This window comes from Narcine bancroftii, chromosome 4 (genome assembly GCF_036971445.1).
Source record: "Narcine bancroftii isolate sNarBan1 chromosome 4, sNarBan1.hap1, whole genome shotgun sequence".
Classification (NCBI taxonomy): Eukaryota; Metazoa; Chordata; class Chondrichthyes; order Torpediniformes; family Narcinidae; genus Narcine; species Narcine bancroftii.
The window spans coordinates 97,011,461-97,038,272 of record NC_091472.1 but is presented as its reverse complement, the minus strand read 5'-3'; the positions used below and the strand labels follow the sequence as shown (position 1 = coordinate 97,038,272).

The 26,812-nt window shown below is 38.5% G+C and overlaps 1 protein-coding gene across 5 annotated transcripts in view; it reads left to right on the top strand.

Annotated features, from left to right (window-relative positions):
• senp6a (SUMO specific peptidase 6a) overlaps positions 1–26,812 on the top strand; it is a 194,197-nt gene that overhangs the window by 21,029 nt on the left and 146,356 nt on the right. For 3 of the 5 annotated variants that reach the window (XM_069932102.1, XM_069932101.1, XM_069932107.1), the window contains exon 1: positions 23,300–23,465. The exons of the other annotated variants lie outside the window; for them this stretch is intronic. In XM_069932102.1, coding sequence (XP_069788203.1) covers positions 23,348–23,465 — 118 coding nt within the window. In that variant the 5' untranslated portion in view covers positions 23,300–23,347. Of the gene's footprint in view, positions 1–23,299; positions 23,466–26,812 lie in introns of those variants that run through there. 5 annotated transcript variants of the gene reach the window in all.

Sequence of the window (26,812 nt, the reverse complement as noted above, 5' to 3'; positions counted from 1 at the left end):
AAGACTCCAATCTCAAAGATTCCATTTCGGAAGGAGGTGGACTCTTTCCATTCCCATTTTTCCCATTTCTTCCATTTCCAGAACCACCAGACTTTTCTTTAGGAAATAATGGGGAGTTACGTCTTTGTCCTCTTATATCTGGCAATGAGTCAGCAATCAGTTTCAAAAAACTGAAATTGATAGTCTCAGTAAAGACCTTCAACACTGCAGGGTATCAATTCGCAAAAAAACAAAACGATTTCTTCAGGTTGTAATGCTGCCTGATGCATTTCCTTTTCAGCCTCCACAGGCGATCCTTGGGATTTAAGCAATGAAGAAATTGAGCCTGGGGCTGTTTCAAGTCGTCTAGGCCCCAAATCTTCAACACTTCGAAAATGTATCTTCTTTTGGACTTGAGATTTAGTTTTTTTTACCATTGGTGGCCATAATAATTCCTTAATACTTTAAACTAAAATTTTAAAAGTTTAAACTTGGAAACAAACGGTTAAAAACGGGTATTTAAAAGTCTGGCCAGAGAGGTCGAGATTGCACGTCTAGACTCCTTGCCATCTTGCCTCGCCCCCTACTTAACATGTCTGTCCATGGTCTCATGGACTGCCAGACTGAGACCATGTGCTAATTGGAGGAACAATACCTCCTGTTACATCTGGACACATTCCAACCAGATAGCATTCATATTGACTTTTGTTTTCTGTTGGCTCCCCCTACATCCATCCCTGTCTCCTTGTCTCTATCTCTCTCTCTCCCCTAATCCCTCTGTCTCCTTTCCCCCAGCTCTGCGTTCACTGAGCAAACCCACCCCCTCAATCAATTCTTGCCTTTCTGCATTAGTCTCCTATTATTATCCAATGAGACCATCTGTCTGTTGGTCTGTACTCCAACCCCAGTCTTTCCTTCTCCCCAGTCTTATAATTCAGACACCTACCTGCTTTTTACTTGTACCTTGAAGAAGGGCTCAGGCTCGAAACAGCTTTAACCTAGCATTTCAGTGTATTTATATAATTGCAGCATCTGCAGACGATTGTGTTTCACTTTATCAACACATGGCACATGAACAACTTTTATGTTTCGACCATGGAGGAAACCCATGCAGACACGGGAAGAACGTACAAAATCCTTACAGACAATGTGGGATTTGAACCCCGGTCCTGATTGCTGGCTCTGTAAAGTTGTTGCGCTAACTGCTACACCAACCATGCCACCCCTTAGATCAACGATGGGCATTGTTGTTCACTGAATTGCTAATTGTGCCAAATAAATGACAGCACTTTGGTTGTGAGCTCATCCGCTCAACTAAAATATACAAATATGCTTGTGGTTAAGCACTTGAAGACTCTCAAGATCACTTCAAATAATCCAAAGCTCTTCTTTGTCCTTGGCATCCTGTCCTCTTCGGTCGTCAAACCTCTAGTCATAAACATAATTTTTTTTCATTCCAACAATGCCTTAACTTTTCTAGCTCTTCTTCTGATTCTACCATAACCATATCTTTGTAACCATTTCATATATTATCTCATAAAGGCACATTAATGCCTGTGGAGCAATCCCATTAGTTCCATTTTCCTCCTCATACCCCTGTACACCTGCAGCATTTTTAAAAACATTTTATTCTTGCACTTTTTTCCTATCAATTTCTTGTGAATCTTTTTGCCATATGCCTACACTAAAGACTACTTAATATAGTAGTGACTCAACCTGCCAGCATATCTTTTGGGATGTAGGAGAAATTGGAGCACCAAAGGAAATTTTGTGGTCACAGAGAGAATATGCAAGTTTCACACTTTTTAGAACTTCATGTATGTTACATTCTAAATGTAATATTACGTGACTATAATGAATCCTTTATCTTTAAAATTAGTGTAAATGGGAGGTGGATGGTTGTTGCAGACTTAATGGGCCAAAGGGTCTGTCCCTGTGCTGTCTGTCTAATACTCTGACTCTTTATCCAATTTTGTTTCTACTTTTGTCAAACAGCACTTTTAAAATATATGGAAATGTTTTGTTAAAACCACTGAGTAATTGCTGTTCTCAACTATTTCAATTACACATTTTCTGGCATTTCAGTTAAGCCATACAGGTATTGGGTTTGAAGATTCATAAAATTGATTTATTGAAATAGAGTGAAATGAACTGCTGGGAGATGTGGAAAGTGGCTTTTTGTATCTCTTTTACAGATCCATATTTAGCAATCCTAAAACAACTATCTTATTAATGTTAATAGATTAGATATTATGACTCTCGGATTAATGCTCTGTATTGAGTGTCAGATATGGAAACCTGAGTCTCCCTGATGTTCATATCTGCGCCAGGTGCACTGAGGTGCAGCTCCTAAGAGACCGAGTTAATGAATTGGAGCTGCAGTTTGATGACCTACAGCTTATTAGGGAGAGTGAGAAGTGATCGTAGGAGTCACAGGGATTATGTAGAGAATATCTCTGTGGCCAACCTTCTCAGCAACCAGTTTATTGTTCTGGATATTATTGGAGAGGATGACCTGATAATGTGGTTCTGGTTTTTGTTACTCCCAATGCAAACAGGCACAGCACACAAAAATTTATGGGTTAACTCTATTAAGTAGCAACTACCTGAGAGAACTCTTTCTTCTGCTTTCACACTTGAAGCAGTCTCCTAGGATCTCTGCCCAACAAAGGGATGGTTGAAGCATTTATACATTCAAGCAAGTTATAAAAAGTTACATCAGTCACAAACTCAAGTGATCTAAAATTATAGCATATACAAAGTATAAAGTATTACTTATAGGGCAAGCAGCAAACTCCACCCCCTTCCCCCAAGCCTACAGTCTCCCTGATTAATACATCAGAGTTGAAAAATACAGTCTGCATAATTCAGACTCAGTGAAAACATCAGGACCCCTCATTTCTTCTTGCATTTCTACATTCTGCTTTGTCTCCCTCCTTAGGCACAGAAAGGTTGTTCGCTCCAGTTAGTATCAATCTATGACAGGCCCTAAACTCAGTCCTGCTACCAACCTTTCACCTTTCCTCTAGACCCTGAATTTCAACAAGCTTTTTAAAAAGCTTCTAATCTAAGTATTTCTAAGGGTCTTGTACATTTTAAGGGTCTTGTACATTATTATTATTTCAAGAGGATTTAATTGAGCATGGTTCTGTAGTGGAAACGGCGAAGAGGCATGCAGTAGTGATGGAAGATTCCATTGTGAGGAGAACAGACAGGAGAATTTGTGAGCCTGATAAAGACATTCAGATGGTATGTTGCCTCCCTGGTGCCAGGGTACAGGATGTCTTAAATCTGGTCCTGAACATTGAGGGGAGAGGGCAAGGAACCAGGATTCTTGGTACATGTTGGCACCAATGACGTAGGTAAGATAAGTCAGGAAGTCCTGAAGGAGGAAGACAGGGAATTAGGGAGGAAGCCATGAAGCAGAATCTCCAGGGTGGCAATCTCAAGATTGTGCTAGAGAAGGGAAAAGTCATGAGATTAGGCAGATAAATGCATGGCTGAGAAACTGGTTCGGGGCAGGACTTCAGATTCTTGGATCTTTGGGATCTCTTTTGGCGAAGGATAAGTTACACCTCAACCCAAAGGGGACCAATATCTTGGTGGGCAGATTTAATATAGCAGTTCGGGATGGGGGAGGGGGTGGTGGCAGCAGCACTGGACAGGGGGAGACACTACCAAATGAACGAACACATCTTTTTTTTTTACACTCGGTCTATTCTCCCATTCACTCTCAACTTATTCAAAAGCCAAAGCCAAATACAACATGGTGGCCACCACTCCCAGGCTATCAGTATTGGTATTGCAAAGACTTATCATGGAGCAAAAGGACCAAAAAGCCACTTGTGCTGCTATCATTGTCTGATGCTAAAGCAAACTGAAACAAGAGTTGGAGTTTAAGGGGTCCAGTTTTTTAGTACATGTTGAAGTGACATACTCCAGGTGATGAATGGTCTAGCTGATTATGACATGTATTTCTTCTTTGCTAACATTGATTCTACAAGTCGTCACGTGGAATGCTGTGAAAATTGTGTCATGTAGCAGCACTGTCTGGCAACCATGTTGAAGAGTTCAGGTCCATTCTGCTACTATTTGTTGTCATGTAATGAAACAAATCTGAGGTGTTAAAGGTTTTTGTAGTTTAAAACCACAGTAATAGGTTACTCTGTTAGAGTGAAATTCTTTGCGGGGTTCTGACAGCAACAAATGCTGCATTTGTATTAATGAGGTGATTTCAAAAAGCTTCCAGATGCTATGTTCAACCCTGTGACAGATTGATGATGAAAGGAACATCTGTAATTGTACGTTTTGTTTCATATAAAGAAAGAGATTAGTACCTTTAATGGCTTTACTGATGACAATGCTGACAGGGTTGCCTTCCTGACTATACATAATCTAAGACATTGTGATGCACTTTGTTCTGTTATTTCAGAAGTTTGAGTTTTAATCAATCAGTTAGTTCTAATGTGACAATCAACTTTAGCTGAAGTGTTTTTCCATGTACCGTTCTGGTGCAAGCATGTTTATATTAGGCAATTGGTTTCACATGATAAAAGCAACAAATTAATGTGTGCACTTGTATTCAAAACCCTCATAACTTTGAATATTTAAAATTCTGCGACTCTGAAATCATTCCACTCACGTGTTCCCAATGTTAATCACATTCATTGGTGTCCTTGAGTACTATCACATAAGCACTGTTATTTATGGTTTGTGCTATTGGATGAAGCTTTTGGGCAGTGCATGGTATATTTTGCTTTGATTTTGGAATGCAATCAGGTATCAACTTTTAATCTGACAATTGAGCTATTTATTTCTCAATGTACAGATTTCCAATCCTTTCTCTGTTGGAACTTTTGTAAGAATTTTCACTGTTATTTATAAAACGAAATCACATTAGATGGTTCTAGATAATCATTATGTAATATTTTTCTGTAGTAATTTTATTGAATCTGTGTATGCCACCTTGTTTCTCTGCCAAGGCTGACTATTCCATTAATGGTGTTGTTTCCAATTGTAATGAAACACTATAGGAGTAGGTCAGTTTTTCTAGTGGTTAACTGCATTGAATTAAACCTAAAAGTTGCATGCTTGATCTCCTACTCATGACTGCTTAGGCAAGTTTGGCTCCACCGCAATAAAAATTAGCTGATGATGCCATTGTTGTTGGCCAAATAATGGGAAACAATAATAGTGCCTAATCGTTTATATGCAAAAAAAGAGGTAAAAGAAAACATCAACAGACTGTTTAAAAAACTACATTTTCCAAAATTGTCTGAGCCTACTTGTTTACAAGAAGCCAGGACTCAGCGTAGAATGGATCCAGAGGAGGACGTGCAGAGTTCGGCATTGAAGCTCCGTTTTAAGCCGGTGAGGCTCTTTGAAGGTCGCATTCAACAGCTTTCGGACCAAGGAGCTGGACGGGTGCCAGTATTTCACACAACGGCCACTGTGAGTGCTGTTACTCAGTCTTTGACAGTTGAATCAGCTGGGGCGCCACCAGCTGGAGAGTTAAAGAGCTGTCATTCGACTGCTACAGTGGTGGCGCTGCAAAATGCATCTTCAATTACAATGGCTTTTCCAGACATCGATTCAGTGAAGATGATTAAAGAGATTTGGCTTAAAGATAACTCTGATCTTCAGTCTCCTGGCATTGCTGGGGGGACTTTGAGAGGGATTTTTATACGAAGTCAAACTGCTAGAAAAGATACTAAATTAAGGGAAGGGACAGAAGATCCCGTGGTCTCTAAGGAACAGCAAGACCCCATTATGCCTGAATCTACTTCTGTTGAAATGTCCGTTAAGGATCTTGAAGATAAGATATATTCTGTATCGAGTCACTTAGCTAATTTTGTGAACCTGTTTATTTCCAAGATTAATGCGATGGTGGAAGTCATTAATGGAGCTTTTAAGCTTGAAACCATTGAAAGTTTTGAAATGTGTGATCAAGGTTTAGTCGATGTACAGGATCCGTTGTTTAAACTATTGTGACAGAGAGACAATTTTACGTACGGTTACTAGAAATGCCCAGCAAAATAGATCTCCTTTGATGGTTCAGAATAATCCTGTTTTCTTCTATCAAGATTTGAGTCAAGAAATTATGTTTCAACGACGTGAATTTAATTCTGTGAAAGAACGGTTGTGGAAAAAAAGACATAAGGCAACATTCAGGTATTCTGCGGTACTGAAGATTTTTTAGGATGGAAATTAGCCAAAGTTCTTTGACAATCCTAAAGAGGTTATGGACTTTGCTCAGTCTCTACCAATCATGCAGTTTCAGGAACGATGTTGTCCTTCAAGGTCTCCAAAGAGAGTAGAGATTTAAGGTGGGATCCAGATTTTTAAAAGAAATGGAAGCAATGGTGACCGAAGTGGTAACGTTGATTTAAAAAATATTAAATCTTTTATCTTTTTTTTTGAGAAGAGTTTAAATAGTTTAAATAATGATGATAGTTTAATGAAATGGGAATTGGGAGAGGGAACTGGGTGGGCACTAGTTTCCAGAAGTCATCAGCTACCTGTGAGTTATCTCACACCCAATATTTTGGGGGAGTTACCGCTTTGGGCGGTTTAAACAGGAGGAGGTAGTCATGACCTCCGACCTGTGTTTTTTTTTCTTTTTAATTTTTGGGTTAAGAAGTGATGGGTTTTTTAAAATTATTTTTTTTTAATAAATAATTTTTTTTAACTCTTTGTTTTCTGATTGTAATTGAGAGGGAATTAGGAGGTTTTTTTCTCTCCTTTTTTCCTCTTTTTTTCTTTCTTTTTTAAGAGGATGATGTCACAGAAGATAATAAGTCAAAAATTGAGGATGTTGAATTAGATGAAGAGGAAGATGAGGGGAAAGGTGATAAGAAGAAAAAGAAGAAAATTAAGTACAAATACATTGAGGGAGAAGAGTTTAATAAAGTTAAGTTAATTTCGATAGAGAATTTTGAAGATGTTATAAATGAAGAATATGGAGAATTTTATAAGAGTTTGAACTTTTTTTATATATATAAGGGGAGGGGAAGGGAATAAAAAGTTTATCTGATTGTTTTTCTAAGGGATGTTTTTGTTCTCGATGAATTATAAAGGAAACTTGGTATTAATGGAAATTCTGTATTTATGTATTATTAATTATGATTTTTTGTGTAACAGATATGTGGTTGATATATGATTTTAATATTTGAACTTAGTTTTAAAGTGGATTTCATTTGTTAAATACATGTATTATGTTTGATTTAAATATATGTTTAAGGGTATTATTTTAGTATTGATATTTTTTTGTTGTTAGTAATTTTTTAAGTTTTATCTTTTTTTTGTAAGTGGGGTTTTTTCTATTTTATTTACAACATTGTTAATTAATTCTTCACTTTTTTTGGGGGGGAGGGTTGGACTAATTTTAAATTAGATGATTAATGTGTTATAATTATTGGGGGGATTAATTTGTGTAGTTTAATGATGTAGTATTGTAATTTTTATTATCGTATTTTTTATTATTTCTTTAAATGTAATTTTTATTTTATTCATGTCATAAAATTTTAAATATAGTTTAAAAAAAATCCTATTTTACTGCCTTCTCCCAGTAACCTTTGAGACCATTACTAATCAAGAACTTAGAAACCTAAATACTAATAAAGAACTTAATTATACCCAATGTCTTGGCCTCCACTGCCACCTGTGGCAATGGATTCCACAGGTTCACCATCCTCTGGTTAAAGAAATTTATCCTGAAGCTGCCCTCTGGTTCTTGACTCTAACCTTGATATGCTTCTCCAGGAGCTAGTATCAAGGCAACTATGAAGATGGCACATCAAAGCCTCTACTTTCTAAGAAACCTGAAAAGATTTCATTAGTTGCATCACAGCCTGCTTTGGTAATTCAAGTGCCCTGAAATGAAAAAGGCTGCTGAAAGTAGCAAACTTAGCCAATTCCATTACAAGCTTTGACCTCCCGTTCATTTGAAGACATCAGTATGATGTTAGCTGCCACATGAAGGAAGCCAACTTTGTAGAGGACTCCCAAAACCCTGATCATAACCTCCTATTGTTGTTATCTTTGAGAAGAAAAAAAGTTGCAGAAGTCTGAAATCCAACATTCCTAGGTTCAAGAACTTCTTTGGTCTTCCAATAAAGTAGAGGCGTTGGTGTGCTTACTTGACTGTCGAGTCAACATGCTTGGTCCAGGTCAGATCATTGGAGGTGTTTATGCCTAAGAACTTGAAGCTATCTGCTCTTTCCACTTCAGTGCCATTGAAATGGACAGGGCAATGGTCTGCCTCATCTCCTGAATAATTGGTCATCATCTTTGTCCAATTAATATTGAGAGAGGTTATGGTCTTGGCACCATGTCAGTTGTCTTTCAATCCCCTTCATGTATTCTCTCATTATTATTTGATGCCAAGCTTTCAGCTTTGTCATCAGAGAGTTTGAGATGGAGTTTGATATGAATTTGGCTGTTGTGGGAGTTAGTAGGACACTGAATATGCATCCTTGAAGAGTGCTGGTATGGAGTGTGTTTGTGGAAATGTGTTCATAGCCATCTTTATTGATTGCAGATAGGAAGTCAAGGATTCAGGGATCCATTTGCAGAGGTGTGCTTTTAGTCCTTAATCCTGAAGTTTGGGAATGAATTTGCAGGGAATTTTAGTATTAAAGCCAGAGCTCTTTTTGATGAACAGTAGTCTAACTTAGGTGTCCTTGGTGTCTAGGTTGGCTGTAGCAGCAATAAGGAGCATTTCAATTTTGGGGAAGCCTGGATGAAATTCTGGAGAGTTTTTTATTCCTGAAACAGTGTTCCTGGAGACAGGGTGGGAGTTTTCTGCACTCCCAGGGTGAACAAGTTGGTATTCAGAATTAAGCAGGTGGTTGACTTCATCTTGGAAGTCAGCCTGAACTTTTCTCTTGAATTGGAATAATGGCACTTTTTGATGACTTATCACTCTGCTTTACCCTAAAAGACTCTGCTTCCACTGAGATTTTCATCCCTCATCTCTCTTCCCCTATGTCTGGCACCTGCTAATCAACTACCTCTGTCTGCCATTCTTGGTTTTTTAAATTCCCCCATTGGCCCCTCTCCACATTACATTGGCTATCTCCCCTGTGTACTCAATCTTAATGGAGAGTTCTGATCTAAAACATTTGCATTTCTTCTTCTCCACTGATACTGCTCGACCTTCTGAGTTCCTCCAATAGATTGTTTGCATCTCTGTAACTTTTTTGACTTTTCTGGTGATAAATTAGCCTACGATGTCTATAATAAACCCATTGACTCCCAGACTATACCTCTTCATATTCTGTTCCTGAGAGGATGCCATCACTATCCATCAATTTGTCTCCATGCTCATCTGTTCTCAAGATGAGACCTTCTGGTCTTGAACCTCTGAAACATCCTTCTCTTTCTGGAAATGTAGCCTCCCCTTGTTAGGCTGTAGCTCCACCTGAAATACAGTTGAAAAGATGTTTACAAGTTCCTTTCCAATAGATTTCTAAGGATGGAGGAGACTAAAGCATATGTGCCAATGTAGTAATATCAGATTTTCATCTGTCACAAGTACGGTTAATATTAGAAAAGATACAAGCCAGTTTATCTTTGGACATGTGAACACGATGCACCACATTGAGTTGAATTAATGAATATTGGGTATATATCGAAGATGTATTCACCAGTTTAAGAATCTTGTCCCATAAATCTTCCGATAGTTGCAATTCCCAAGCCTTTATAATCTTATCATGAAGTAAGTACTGGATGTAACTTCAATAATCTATCATATAATTCCAATTAATCCTTTCTGAGAAAGATTCAATTGAAAAATATTATCAACTAGATCTGGTGAATATACAAATGGAAAATCTAGTAATATGGTATTTAATCTGTAAAAATCTAAAAAGAATATTTGGTAAGTTGTATTTATTTGCCAGCTATTCAAAAGACATTAAACAACCTCCCTTAAATAAATTTGCAAAGGAAATAATATCATTGTCTTTCCATATAGAGAAGGATTGATCAATTATTGATGATCAAAAAAAAATTAAGAGATAGCACTAAATAAGTTTTATTAATTTAAAAAAATCCTAAATTGGAACCAGATTCACAATATATGTTTGAGTATTGGATTCGATATATCCTTATTGATATTGGGAAATTAAATGGAAGAGAGGTACCCAATAAAGAGGCCATTGAATACTGCTGTATAGATTTCAATTCTAAATCTCTCCATAATGAACGATCCAATTTGTCAGAATAAAAAATCCTACAAGTTAAATAATGAATATTAACAGCCCAGTAATAAAATCTAAAATTCGGTAGGGCCTTACCGCCATCTTTTTTTCAATTTTTGTTCTTCCAAATAAAGGAAGAAACTTTTAAGTCGATATTATAAAAACTTTGGGATGAAAACTGGAATTGCTTGAAATAGATATTTAAAAACAGGTAATATTATCATTTAAATTCATTAATGTGATCTATTAAAGATGATGATAAAGGAGACCACCTAGAAAAAAGACAATCTCATGTACTCGAATAGAGGAAAAAAAATTGTTTATATAAATCTTTAAATGGTTTAGTAATTTTAACCCCCAAGTCGGTGAAATTATCTTTCACAATCTTTAATGGAGCTTGAGTGTAGATAAGTTTAATTTGTATCCAGAGAAAGAGCTGAATTGAGAAATCCCAGATAACATAGCTGGGATAGATCTTTTGGGATCTGAAATATAAACTAATAGGTCATCTGCAAACAGAAAAACCTTGTGAGTAACTCTGTTTCTGACAATCCCTTGAACCTCATGAGTATCTCTAAGGGCTATTACCAGAGGTTCTAAAGCTAGATCAAATGGCACAGTGGTAACGGGACATCCCTGTCTAGTTTCCCTAAATAGTAACCACTAAGGGGGTACTATAAAATCAATTTAATCTGTGATATAAAGCCCTTACAAAAATTATGAATCCTTATAATTTGTCTTTTAGATGCCACTGTCTTCAGTTGACTAGCTAACAGCTTATGTGATTTCTCTCCATGTACTTAAAATTGAGATTTAAGTTTAAGTAGTTGATTTTCAATACTGAGTTTGAAATTCTACTCTTTCCTTATAAAGGCGCATACTAGATGTCATAGAATATAATTTTGTCAATCTCTTTAATTCTGTTAGTGAGTGCGGCCTGTCCTTTTAGTACATTTACTAAATCCAGAAGAAATTATTTGTCCTGGAGACACTGCCCATGTGATGGACAGTCATAACTTGAAAATCACTATTTTCTTCATCAAGAATGGATAAAACTAGCACAAAAAAAAGCCAAGGCAGCCGAGAGCAAAGATTGAGGAAGCTCCTATTCAACTGTGAACACCAAATGAAAGTCCAAAAGGGAGCGGTGCAAAAATGGCATGGGTCAGGCAGAACCAGGTAAAACTGGGGAGTTGGGTCAAAAATTGAGCATCATCCTGGGAAAAAATGGAGAATTTGAGTAACCAATTCATAAGTGTTGAAATGGCGATTAGAGCTATGATGAAGAAAATGATGGAAGTAAGATTGTTGAAGACCTGATGAGGAGAATTGGTTGAGCAGAGATTGAGTTGTTGAAAACGCATGAAAAACTTGAAGCTTTGGGGGGAAAAAAGCCAAAGAATTGGAGTTGAATAAATAAGGACTGCTTGACAAAATTGACAATGTGGAGAACTTAAGTTGACTAAATAATGTCTGAATGCTTGGACTTAAGGAAGGAATTGAAGGAAGAGACCCAGTGAACCTTTTTCAAAAATAGATCCCACAAATGTTGGGAGAAGACAAACTTGGAGAAAAACTGCATATCTAGAGAGCTTACCAAACACTTGGACCGAGAGGAGCTGGTGATCAGAAACCAAGACCAGTTCTGGTGAAGACTTTTAAGCTATCGAGAATGGGAGATAATATTGGGAGCAACATATGATTACTCTAAGCAGAATAATGGCTGAGGTTGATTATGTAAGTACTTTTTTTTTTCAAGAATTTAGCCCAACCTTGATTAAACAAAGAAAATAATTTTAAGATATGAAAAAACGACTGTGTATAAAAAACTTGAAATACTCAATGATATACTCTGTGCTTTGAGGGCCGAAATAACAGAAGGGAACCAGTGATTTTTCAAGACCAAGAACAAGGTGGAAGTTTGTATTTTTTAAAAGAAGAAATTAAAGTTGCCAAAGGAGAACATTGTGAAAATATTTATAATGGAACTAAGCAAAAGTTGTATTTTTTTATTTTTGTTAAACAGTCTTGTATTTATTGTTTAAAAGTAAAATGTATAGAAATGCTCAAGGAGAGCTCAGTTTTTAAAAAAAATGTGGGAAACATAGTAGCAGGGTGGAGATTCCAGTCTAAGGGGAGAATGGCGCCTGGAAAGGGATAGGAAAAATTAGTGCAAAAGGGAGGGATTCTTTTTGAGATTCCATGGGCTTTCGGGGTTCTACGTATACATGTAGTCCTAAATTTCTGACCTATGTGAGTTATGTCCACCCGCACACGACCAAAATTTAAAAAAATCTTTATTAAAACTAGTGTACAAGTACATATTTTGCATTAAAAGTACAGTGTACAGTACAATACAATGGTCCCCGCTCATGGTGACATCCCATTTCCCCACAGCAGCCTGAGGTCCCCAATCCCTGACAAGACCAACCCTGAATTACAACCAATCCTTCGGTCCTCCTTACGGTCGTAAGTTGGGGACTACCTTTATGTCACAGTTGGGGCAGGGACATTGTTTGATTTTTTTTTTACAGGGGAAAGATCACTATTAATTAAAAAGTTAAAGAAATTTTACTCTTTTAAATAAAATTGTTTTGAAGAAGAATATGGACAGAACATTAAAATGTATTATTTTTAATGTTAATGGAATTAATGGTAGGTGAAGAGAAAATGGGTCTTGTCATACCTTAAAAAAAATTAAAGGCAGATACAGTCATTTTACAAGAAATACATCTTACCAAATTTGAACATTTGGGATAAGTAATATTGTCTGTATTTGGTTTAAAAGCAAGAGGTATAGCTATTTTAATTAATAAAAATATACTAATAATAATAGAAGAGACATTAACTGATCAATATTTGTAATGGCACACTGCAAAATTTAGGCAGTATTGTGGATGTTTATGAACATTTATGCCCCAGATTATGACAATTAAGTCTATGAAGGATTCCTTCTTAAATCTGCAGGGGGGGAAGACAAAATATATTGATTGGAGGAGATTTCAATTTTTGTTTAGATCCAGTATTGGATAAATCATCGAGAATAATAACAAGGGTGAAATATGCAAAAACATTATCATATATGAAGGATTTAAATTTAATTGATATATGGAGGTGGCTCAACACCTTAAAAAGAACCATAGAACATTACAGCACAGAAACAGGCCTTTTTGGCCCTTCCAGTCTGTGCAGAACCATTTTTTTTGTCTAGTCCCACTGACCTGCACCCAGTCCATAGCCCTTAATATGCCTCCGATCCATGTACCTGTCCAAATTCTTCTTAAATGTTAAAATTGACCCCGCATTCACCACTTCAGCTGGCAGCTCGTTCCACATCCCCACCACTTTGAGACTATTGCTTCTATTCAAGGATACATGATTTACAAAATAGAGTGGTAAAAACGGAGTATTTGGCAAGATCTTTGTCAGACCACATTGTTAATGTTAGCTATTACTATAATGGAAAAGCAAGAAAGTATGTATAGATGGCGTCTTAATGCTACATTGTTAAAGAGGAAGGATTTTTGTGAAATTAAGAGACCGATAGAAATATTTTGTGAAAACAGACTTCTACCGACAACAGTTTTCTAATATGAGATACACTTAAAGCTTATTTGAGGGGATAAATTATTTCTTATTCTCTCAAGATTTTCAGTATATGCAAGATTTAGAGGGTCTAGAGAAGGATATAGCAAAATTGGAAAAAGAATATGTGGAACACTAGAAAAATATAGAATATTAGTGAACAAAAGGTTACAATATAAAGCACTACAAACATATAGAATGGAGAAAAAATGGATGATTTGGCTGGGGAATACACCTAAATTTATATCTAAGATCTACTTTGCTCTCCAAAATGAAAGTGCAAAGCCAGGTTTACAGAGATCGAGAGAGATGGGAGTCAGGTTTAGGAGTTTTTCATTAGATGCTTGTGCTCATATGCCATCATGTCAAAATGTTAGGAATAACAAGACCACACCTGAAGTTGTCAGCCAGCCAGAAGCATTGATTGGCGTGCTGTCAGGCTTGATATAGACACACAACATGTGATCTGGCATCAGGACATCTGAAGTGCTAGCGAACACATGACGAAGCTACGTTGGAGTAGGCTCTGCTGAATCACTGCCTTGTGGCTGTAAAGGCTAGTTGCCAGTAGATGGGAGGCTGTTGTGTCTAGCTGTTACAAGACAGGAGCTGTTAGCGCTGGTTCTGCCCATTCCCTCCAAGCATATCGCTATACTTGTTGTCTGATTAGTGTTTGGATAGAATGATCCCAATTATAAATGCAAGATATAGTTTAGTACAATATAATTTTCTATTCCTCACGCCACAGAAATGCAAATCAAAATATGAAATATCAGAGATGTGTTTTAGATGTGGAATAGAAATAGGAAAGTTTTACATGCTACATGGTCGTGTGTGAAGATAAAACCTTTCTGGCAGCATATTACTGAAATACAAGGATAACAGGTGGCCTTTGTAGATGACCCTGAGCTTTATCTTTTGGGCAACGTCATTGAAATAAATAATAAACTAACTAAATTCCAAATTTCATTTGCTAAAATAGCTTTAGCTGTGGCTAAGAAATGTATTGCGATTACTTGAAATTCCGACTCCCCTCCACAGATAGCACGATGGAAGACAGATAAACAGTTGTATACCTGTGGGAAAAAAAATCACATACAAATTAAAGAACAAATATGACATTTATAAAAATATGACCACCATATTTGGACTATATAGGTGCCAAATATTATGTTTTTAAAGTTGTCTCTTTAAAAAAAAGTGACTCCCCAATGAAGACTTTATTTATAACCCCAACTTTATACTGTAAAGTGGTGGGAGGAAAGGGGTGTTGTGTTTTGTAAGAAAGTTTATTTGTGTGTGTGTGTGTGTGTATATATATATATATACACACACACACACACACACACACACACACACACACGCTTTAGTTGCCCATTCAGAGCCAGCTCTTCAGCGCTTGACGTCCTGCTTTGCGGAAATGCCAAAATGTTTGGCCTGGAAGTCAGCCTGAAGAAAACTGAGGTCCCTCATCAGCCAGCTCCCCACCATGACTACCAGCCCCCCCACATCTCCATCGGGCACACAAAACTCAAAACAGTCAACCAGTTTACCTATCTCGGCTGCACCATTTCATCAGATGCAAGGATCGACAATGAGATAGACAACAGACTCGCCAAGGCAAATAGCGCCTTTGGAAGACTACACAAAAGAGTCTGGAAAAACAACCAACTGAAAAACCTCACAAAGATAAGCGTATACAGAGCCGTTGTCATACCCACACTCCTGTTCGGCTCCGAATCATGGGTCCTCTACCGGCATCACCTACGGCTCCTAGAACGCTTCCACCAGCGTTGTCTCCGCTCCATCCTCAACATCCATTGGAGTGCTTTCATCCCTAACGTCGAAGTACTCGAGATGGCAGAGGTCGACAGCATCGAGTCCACGCTGCTGAAGATCCAGCTGCGCTGGATGGGTCACGTCTCCAGAATGGAGGACCATCGCCTTCCCAAGATCGTGTTATATGGCGAGCTCTCCACTGGCCACCATGACAGAGGTGCACCAAAGAAAAGGTACAAGGACTGCCTAAAGAAATCTCTTGGTGCCTGCCACATTGACCACCGCCAGTGGGCTGATAACGCCTCAAACCGTGCATCTTAGCGCCTCACAGTTTGGCGGGCAGCAACCTCCTTTGAAGAAGACCGCAGAGCCCACCTCACTGACAAAAGGCAAAGGAGGAAAAACCCAACACCGAACCCCAACCAACCAATTTTCCCCTGCAGCCGCTGCAACCGTGTCTGCCTGTCCCGCATCGGACTTGTCAGCCACAAACGAGCCTGCAGCTGACGTGGACTTTTACCCCCTCCATAAATCTTCGTCCGCGAAGCCAAGCCAAAGACATATATATATATACACACACATAGAAATAAACAATTTTGATTTGTACACCATATTTCGGCATATAAATTGAGTCGCCCAAAAAAAAACTAAAAATGGGGGTCAACTTAAACACCGGATATACTTTTGAGATCATAAATTCAGCTCAAAATACAAGATCAGGCGAATACACAATCAGGCGAACCTTGAAAAACCAAAAAAAAAATTTTAATTGAGATTTTTATTGAAAACAACAACACAATTAGCATCCTTCAAAAACACTCGCTATCATCGTCTGAAGCAAAGATGGTGGCAAGAATATCCATACTCTCACTGTTTAAGCAGTCATCGTATCGGTCCTAGTCTGTATCTGATGTGGCAGTTTCAGTTTTGTCGTCAGTGTCAATAAATCGTCTTCTGTGCCATCAATTGTACAAGAGGTACCACACTTTTTAAATGTCTCTAACTGTTCCATGCATTGAGTACTAAGTGACATAGCATATCATGATGCAGCACATATTTCCTCGCCTTTTGCAAACAATTTTTCTGCACTCGATATCCATATATTCATTCCATTCCTCATGCACATGGTCTTTGAATGGCTTGTTCAAGCAGACATTGAGAGATTGCAATATAGATGTCAAACCACCCAGGATAACCGTCATGTAAATATTATGAATTGCTAACCTACTTTTAGTGTTCTCAGTTGTGGTTGCAAAACCTATCTCAGACCAGCAAACTCAGTTCTTTGGCCGCCTGTTGCACACATAGTTGTGCACCATTTTCATCTATATGAAAATATTTTCATGAAAATATACAAAATTACCACCGGGAAATTTCATTTTCGGTTTAATTTTGTGTTTGAAGATTACCATGGGTCTTAACTTTGTCCTGTTGGCCATGCACAATAACATTATGGTAAGCCTAATCCTTTCATGGCCTCTACTTCTGGTTTGCACAGTTTTAACAACTTTCCATTCCACTGTTCTATAGCGATATTCTTTCTTTGGCTTGGCTTCGTGGACGAAGATTTAAAGGACGTGGAGGGGGAGGACGTGGAGGGGGAGGACGTGGAGGGGGAGGACGTGGAGGGGGAGGACGTGGAGGGGGAGGACGTGGACCTGTCCTCAAGCCTGCGCAAAGGAGCTTTTAGGTGGAGTGCAGTGTGCGCAGTACTGGCCCCACCCTTTACACCCATGGTTCGTGTGCCGTGGCCAAGCAAGCTGGGACGTGGCAGCGAGGTCCTTGGGTCGTAGGTTTTATATCGGAGTGACCTTCTCCTATGCAGGTTTCTTACCCGGGCTGGAGGGGTCTGCCTCCCCTCTTAGGTTGGTCCATACTGCCCGGACCAGGGCCGAGGCTGCCGCCGCTCTCCCTGTGCCCGGACCGGGGCCGCCACCCACAACTCTCCACCCGGATCGGGGATATAGCCATATAACAATTACAGCATAGAAACAGGCCATCTCGGCCCTTCTATTCTGCACTGAGCCAAGTACTCTCCTCCAGTCCCACCTACCCGCTCCTTGCCCATAACCCTCCATTCCCCTCCCATCCATGTACCTATCCAATTTTTCCTTCAATGACAAAATGGACCCTGCCGCCCCTACTTGTGTCAGAAGCTCATTCCATGCAGCCACCACATGTTACTTATAAACTTTTTCCCCTTAATTTTTAACTCATGACCTCTTATTTTAATCTCTCCAACCCTCAATGGAAAAAGCCAATCTCCATCAGCTCTATCTATCCCCCTCATAATCTTAAATATCTCTATCAAATCTCCTCTCAACCTTCTATGCTCCAAGGAATAAAGACCTAATCTGTGCAATCTTTCTTTGTAATCTAGATTCTGAAACCCAGGTAACATTTTCGTAAATCTTCTCTGCACTTTCTCTACCTTGTTGATATCCTTCTTATAATTTGGTGACCAGAACTACACACAGTATTCCAAATTCGACCTTACCAATGCCTTGAACAGTCTCAACATCACCTCCCAACTCCTTTATTCTATGCTTCGATTTATAAAGGCCAGCATACTAAAAGCCTTCTTCACCACCCTATCCACATGAGATTCTACCTTCAGGGAATGATGAGCCATTATTCCTAGATCTTATTGCACCACTGCATTCTTCAATACCCTCCCATTTACTACGTATGTACAGTTTTGATTAATCCTTCCAAACTGAAGCACTTTACACTTCTCAGCATTAAACTCCATCTGCCATCTTTCAGCCCAAATCTTTTGCAATCTTTGAGAACCTTCTTCATTATCCACAATTCTACATATTTTAGTATCATCTGCATATTATTAATTCAAGTTACCAACCCATCATACAGATCTAATGTAAATGACAAATAGCAATGGACCCAATACAGAACCCTGAGGCACACTGCTTGTTACCAGCTTTCAGCCTGACAAACAATTATCCATGATAGCAATCACCACCAGCTAATGCCCAGCAGATCAATCTGCATGATCTATGGGAGTCTTTGTATATGCTGGTCAATAACCCATTGAAGCATTTCGAGCTTTTGTTCGTTGGTCAATGGGGCACCTCAGGCAGCCAGAAAATGGGGGTTGACATATGCAGTATATACACCATAAAACTCTTAAAATGAGGCTGAAAAAAAGGGGTCGACTTCTATGCTGAAACGTATGGTTTATTTATGGGGGGGGGGGGGAACAAAAATAAAATATTCCAAAAATAATTATTTGTCCTTGTAGAAATTGGACATTCCTTCAGTAGAGTTTGTCTGAAAAAAGAAAGAGACCTGAAATTTAATAAAGCTAATTAATTTCTCCTCCGGAAACAGAGTGGCATTGATCCGCTATTGTTAAACCCCAGAAGTCACACCAGAGATTTCAACAGAAGGTGCATGATCAGAAACAGTGATTGTATTCACATTTCCCTCTCGAAGACACCAGTTGTGCTTCAGTAAATCTATTCTAGAGTATTTATGGTAAACATGAGAAAAGAAGGAAAATTTCTTTTCTTTCGGGTGTGTTTTTTTAAAAATTTAAAATAAATCTCTCTCTCTCTCTCTCTCCTCTCTCTCTCTCTCTCCTCTCTCTCCTCTCTCTCTCTCTCTCTCTCTCTCTCTCTCTCTCTCTCTCTCTCTCTCTCTCTCTCTAAAATCTCCATATAGTGCCTAAACCATAATCCAGCAGGAAAGAGTTGATATAACCAGCTGATTTATTTGGAAGTGTCTGAATGGCGGAGAACCTGTCAATAAAAGGATTTAAACAACAGTTGAAATCTCCACCCATAATCAGCATTTATTCATTCAAATTAGGTAGAAAATTAAAAACCTTATGAAAAAATTTCAGGACATCGCTATTAGGAGCATATATATTAACCATTACCACTATCTTATTTCCCAATTAACTAGTAATAATTCAAAGTCTTCCAGCTATATTAGATATTGTATTAAATTGGACAAATGGAATACTGGAATCAATAAAAATTGAGACACCTCTAACTGTAGCTTGAGAAAGAGGGTGGAATTGTAAACCTTTGCAAATTAAAAAAAAATATTTGTCTTCTTTTCGAATGTAGATCTCCTGCGCAAAGATACTATTACCTGAAACCTTTTAAACATTAAATATATTTTTGTGCTTGATAGGATGATTAAGGCCATTCAATTTCCAAGAAATAAAATTATGTATTTATAGCCATATGACTATTAATAAAATTAATATTAATAAAATTAAAAATGAAAGCTGGTCAAGAGATGGCGATAGAGCACAGCATGAACTGTAACAGAGAAACAAGTGATGAGTTCCACAACTACTCAAAACTGCTCAGGAAAAAAAACCTAAAACTAACTAATCTGACTCCCATCTCCCAAACCCAAAAACTACCCAATAAGAGGGTATCAAGCAAAAGCTACACATCCCTTAACCCCTATCTCCAGCTGGGAGTGCTCCATATAAGAATTAAAAGTTATATTTGTTCCTACTTGTTATAGACAAAACTGAATTTAGTGCAACAAGCCATCAAATAGCAAGATTAGCTGTCTAGAAATTAATCCAAGACTTTATCAACCATTAATTAATAAGAAAAATAACCAAAGGGAACAACCTATAAAATTAAACTGTATATGTATGTTTTTTTTTAAAAAAAGAGAAATCTCCTATTACTTTTTATTTAAACAAAAGAGAAAGTGAAAAAATGCAGAAAGAAAGGAATGAATCCAAAAGTAACTTAAGCGATGATATCTCATAACCAGGAAACAATTTATGTAGGTTGTAGATACACCTTCTTCAGAAACTTTCAACCTTGATCCAAAGTAGTAAACCATTTTGACTACTTTAAATTTCATCCTTTTTGCCAAGATTCAGGGGTGTAATCTTCCACAATATGAATAGAGATTTAAAAATAGTGCAGGCAGAGAATAACAGGTCGAGGTTAAACTTCGGGTGGGGATTTTGACCTCTGAGCATGATGTGCCCGATACAAAATTCAAGGTGTACTCAAAACTCCTTTAAACAACTCATACAGCATGTCTGTAAAGAATTTAATTGAGTCCTAGGTTTAAATACTTCAGAAAGTCCAAAAATATGTAAATTCTTTCTCTGGTTTCTGCAATCTAGTTCAATAGCTTGATGCTTATATTTTTGCAAGTCAGCTGCAGTCTCAAAGCTATTCTGTAAAAACATCAACTTTTTTTTTTCCAAAAAAAATACGTTCCGACTGGTTTTGATAGTCCGTTGAAAGCTTGTTACATTATTTTTCTAAATCTTCAAAGCACCCTTGAAACTTTGTAATTTTCTGATCCAGTGCTGTGCAACACCCAAGTTCAATTTATCAGTCTTGGCTTCCAATCTTGTGAGAATTTGTTCAACCAATTTTGAAGCTTCTGATTTGGAACTTTTTCCATTTTTTTTTCCTTGCATCAGTTCAGGAATGGACTTTCCACTTCACAAGTCTGCCACTTGGAGGGAAATTAAAAAGATTCCCACAAAGAATAGCTTTTACAGATTTATATAGTTGTTGGGGGGGTGGGGGGTGGAGGGTGGAGGAGAAGAAAGGTTAGTTGTTCAGGAGCAACACCAAAAGTTACTCCATCGGCCATCAGCTAGAGTCCCTAATTTTTCCGTCCCTCTCCCAGCATCTGGCTTCATCTGCCCATCATTCCCCTTTCCACAGGATTCTACCTATTACCTTCCTTCTCATGTCCCATCCTTCTTCCAAAACCTGTATATGAACTGTCATTCCTCTTCTCTCTCTGGTCCCTGCCTTCTGCAGTCTTAATGCTGGATCTGCTGAGTTCTTCTAGTAAAGTGGCTCTCAACCTTTTCTTTCCACTCATCATACCACTTTAAGTAATCCCTATGCCATAGATGCTCGTAATTAGAAAAGGATTGCTTCAGGTGGTATGTGAGTGGGAAGGGAAGGTTAAGAATATCTGCTCTAGACCTAATTGTAACTGAAATATTTTTTTTGAGAAAAATTGTCATTGGCCCATTTCCTTTGGAGTTATGAAATTGTGCACATAACAAGTCAATTAGGGATGATTACAACAGTGGTTTTCAAACTTTCTTTCCACCCACATACCACTTTAAGCAATCTCGCAGATTACCTGTGGCATAGAGAAATCTTAAATTAGTATGTGAGGGGAAAGAAAAAGGTTGATCATTGCTGTTCTAGTAGTTCATTTTTTTTTGCTCCAGATTCTAGCATTCATGTAATCTTGTTTCTTGCATCAATAAATTAGTAACAATGTTAACATCTGCAGTTTCTTGCATTCTTGGGAAGAGCAAGCATTCAGATAGAATGCTTTCAGTGGTGCACCTGTAGAGGTTATTAACAGATGCTTGTGATCTGGCATATTTCCTCAGGTTTCTGAAGTAGTAGAGGTTCTGATGCTTTCTTGGCCATTGCATTGATGTGGGTGGACCAAGACCAGTCACAAGTGATGTTTACCCTGGGAACTTGGTTGTCCATGAACTCCACTGTTGAGATGGAGTAAGCACTACCCTTCGTCCAGAAGTCCATAATTAGCTCTTTGGTCAAAATTTATTAATGGATAAGCTCAATTTCACTGTGGTTGGGAAGTAGTTGCTTGTGGATGGGTAGTTTAATATTGCTCAGTTTTCTCAACACTTTTTGCTGTTTTTTTTAATTTGGTAGGTTTGATGGGGTTTAACAATAATTTTTCTTTCTTTTGAATATTCTAAATTGAGGAGAAAAGGATAATATTGTTCAACATGTTATATGCTGTATTATGTATTGCAATATATTGATGTTTCTGTTTTGACTTGATTCTGTATTCTCCTCGTGTATTGTTTACTATTTTATGTTAAATAAAAAGATTGAAAAAGAAAGAACACTTGCAATTGCAGCAAATGTTCTGCATTTATCAGAATAAAATTGGCACCTCAAATTGGAAATGTATCTAGAGAGGTGCTACATTTGACAATATGAGTTAAGGTCTCCAATCCAATGGGTTGTATGAGAATCAACTTTTTATAGAACATAGAACAGTGGAGCACAGGAATAGGTCCTTTGGTCCATGGTCCATGCTAAATGTGATACCTAAATTAAACTAGAACTCTTTGGATGTGATTTATATCTCTTTATCCCTGCATATTCAAGTATCAATCTAAAAGCCTCTTAAATACTTATTTTCATATTTGCCTCCACTATTACTCCTGACATCTCGTTCCAGCAGCTCCAACTCATTGTATATTTTCCCCCACATCTCCATTAAACTTCTGTCAACTTAAATTTGTCGTCTTGTATTTAATGTTTTTATCCCAGAAAAATTTTTTCCAACTGTCTATCCTCTTAATGCCTCTCATAATTTATATCCCGATTTGGCCTCTGCTCAACCTCTAATGCTTCAGATGGATGATCCAACCTCTTCCCATACCCTCGAACTTGGGTAAAATCCTGGTTAATCTCTTATGTACTCTTTTCAAAGCCTGCACACCATTCATGTCAGTGATCAGAATTGTGCACAATACTCTTTACTTTTATATTCCATGCCCAATGAAGGCAATCAAACCATATTCCTTTTTTAAACCATCCTTTCTCCTACCCCTGACATTAACTGTATTCATTGGCCTTGCATTTGTCCTCCCAAAGTGCAGATTCTCACACTTGATCGAATTGAACTCTATCTGCAACTGATCTATAATCTTGTTGTATTTTTGACATCCCTTTGCCCTATTTAAGTTTATTTTTCACTAGTTCATTTTGTGACTCGTCTAACAGGTTAACTCTACCATGCATACGGCCCTGTAAGATAGAAGAATAAGCACAATGATAAAATTACAAAGAAAAATCAAATTTTACCAGCCAAGGCACCTCGATGGCACTTCCGTGGCATTCATTCAGGAACCTGATGGATGTGGGGAAGAAACTGTCTTAATTTCTGAAGGTGTGTAATTTCGCACTCTAAAACAGTGGTTCTCAACCTTTTTCTTTGCACTCATATGCCACCTTAAGTAATCCCTATGCCGTCAGTACTCTGTGATTAGTAAGGGATTACTTAAGGCGGTATGTGAGTGGGAAGAGAATCACTGCTCTAGACCCAATTGTTACTGAAATATTTTGCTTGAGAAAAATTGTCATTGGCCCATTTCCTTTGGAATTATGAAATTGTGCACGCAAGAAGTCAATTGGGTACGATTAAAACAGTGGTTTTCAAACTTTTTCTTTCTACCCACTTACCACCTTAAGCAATCCCTTACTAATCACAGAGCACCAGTGGCATAGGGAATACTTAAGGTGGTATGTGAGTGGAAAGAAAAAGGTTGAGAAGCACTGATCTAGAGTCTTCTCCCTGATGGGAGGAAAGAGAAAAGAGTGGTGTCTAGGTTGTGATGGGTCCTTCATTGGCTGCATTTCTAGGTAGCAGGAGATATAGATGGAGTCCTTGGAGGGGAGGGAGGTTTGCATAATGTTGAGCTGCATTTGCTACTTTTTGCAGCTTCTTACAATCTTGAGCAGAGCAGTTCCTGTACCATGCTGAGATGCACACATCAATGCTTTTGATGGTGCACCTTCAGAAGTTGATGAGGGACAAAGGGGAGATGTCAAACTTCCTTGGACTTCTAAGAAAGTAGAGGGATTGGTGTGCTTTCTTGATTATTGCATTAACATGATTTATCCAGGGCATGAGATTGGAAATGTTTATGCCTAAGAACCTGAAGCTATCTACCTTTTCCACAGTACCATTGAAGTGGACAGGGATATGGTCTATGTTCTCTCGCCCAAGTCAAAGATCATCTTTGTGTTAGTGACATTGAATGAAAGAAGTTGTTAGTTGGCACCATGCCACTGATCTTTCAATCCCCTTCATGTGTTCCATATCATCATTGTTTAATAACCAGCCTACAAATGTGGTGACATTGGTGAACTTGAAATTAGAGATGGAACTATATTCAGCTGTACAGTTGTGGGTATAGAGGGAATATAGTTTGGGTTTTAGTAGGCATTCCTTACGCATGCCAGTGTTGAGTGTGATTGTCTGTAGCTCCATCCATCCGAATCATCTGCATACTTGCTAACCTAGCCACCTACTTCTACATTTAAGACAAATAACAAGGATCCCAACACCAATTCCTATGGAAGATGTGAGTCATGGGCCTTCAGCCAAAATAACACCTTTCTACCACTACCCTTTCTTCTACGGCCTGCTAATTCTACATCAAAATTATCAATCACTGCGAATCCTATGCATCTTTATCAGCCTACCATTGAGGGAATTTGTCAAATGTCTTAATAAAGTCCAAGTAGACAACATCCACTGCCTCATCAACCAATCTTGTCACTGACTCAAAAAAAAAGATTTGAAAGACATGACCTGCCCCATACAAAGCCATGCTGATTGTCCTTCATCTGACCATGCCTTTGCAAATGTGCATAAATAATTTCCCTAAGGATCCAAAAATAGTTTCCCTGATTTGATGTTCATTGGCTATATTTTCATGGATTATCTATATTTACCTTCTTAAACAAAGGCACATTTTCTCATCTCCAGTCTCCTGGACCTGGACTGTTGCTACTGAGAATGCAAAGATCTTTGTCATTTTCCCAACAATCTCCCCACTTGGCTTTTCAATAGCCTGGGATATATCCAATCAGGCCCTGAGACTTATCCACCTCAGTGCTCTTTAAAGGCACAGCACCATCACTTTCTTGATCTCAAAATGCTGTAACATTAGATTCTCCACTCTATTGCTCCCTATCATGCCCATCACCTTGGTGAATATGGATTCCATATCCCTTGCCCACTTCCTCTGACATCAAGCATAAATTCCCTCCATTGTCTTTGAGTGGTCCTATCTCTTCCTCAATCAACCTCTTGTTTTTAATTCAAGTATGAAGTGTCTTGGGAGTCAACATGGATTTACAAAAGGTAAATCGTGCTTGAGAAATCTATTGGAATTCTTTGAGATGGTGACAGGTAAAATAGATGGGGGAGAGCCAGTGGATGTGGTGTACCTGGACTTCCAAAAGGCCTTCGATAAGGTCCCGCATAAACGACTGGCTTCCAAAATCAAGGCTCATGGAATTGGGGGCAAAGTATTGATGTGGATTGAGAACTGGCTGGCAGGTAGAAGACAGAGAGTTGGGATAAATGGCTCATTTTCTGAGTGGCAGGCGTGACCAGTGGGGTGCCACAGGGATCTGTACTGGGACCCCAGCTGTTCACAATTTACATTAATGATCTGGATGAGGGGATTGGATGTAATATCTCCCAATTTGCAGATGACACTAAGCTAGGAGGGGTTGTGTGCATGGAAGAGGGGGTCAGGAAGCTCCAGTGTGATTTGGATAAATTGAGGGACTGGGCAGATACATAGCAAATGCACTACAATGTGGATAAATGTGAAGTTATCCACTTTGGTAATACAAACCGGAGGGCAGATTACTATTTGAATGGCAATAGATTAAGAGATGGGGAAGTGCAGAGAGACCTAGGGGTACTTGTACACCAGTCTCTGAAGGCGAGCATGCAGGTACAGCAGGCGGTTAAAAAGGCAAATGGTATGGTGGCCTTCATATCAAGAGGGTTTGAGTATAGGAACAAGGATACCTTACTGCAGCTGTACAGGGCCTTGGTGAGACCACACCTGGAGTATTGTGTGCAGTTTTGGTCACCTTATCTAAGGAAGGATGTTCTTGCAATGGAGGGAGTGCAGAGGCGATTCACCAGGCTGATACCTGGAATGGCAGGAATGACTTATGAGGAAAGATTGCGCAAATTGGGATTGTACTCGCTGGAGTTTAGAAGATTGAGAGGGGATCTCATAGAGACGTATAAAATTCTGGCAGGACTGGACAGAATGGATGCAGATGGAATGTTTCCAATGATGGGAAAATCCAGAACCCGGGGCCATGGTTTGAGGATAATAGGCAAACCATTTAGGACCGAGATGAGGAGGAATTTCTATACCCAGAGGGTGGTGAATCTGTGGAATTCATTGCCACAGAGGGCAGTAGAGGCAGGTTCATTAAATCTATTTAAGAGGGAATTAGATCTATTTCTTCAGTATAAGGGTATTAAAGGTTTCGGAGAGAAGGCGGGGACGGGGTACTGAACTTTAAGATCAGCCATGATCTCGTTGAATGGCGGAGCAGGCTCGAAGGGTCAAATGACCTACTCCTGCTCCTATCTTCTATGTTTCTATGTAATGTTGTAAATTTCATCTTTGGAATAATATTTTCTACCTAGTAGCATGGATATTAAAGAATGAATGTGTTGCATTTTTATCTGTT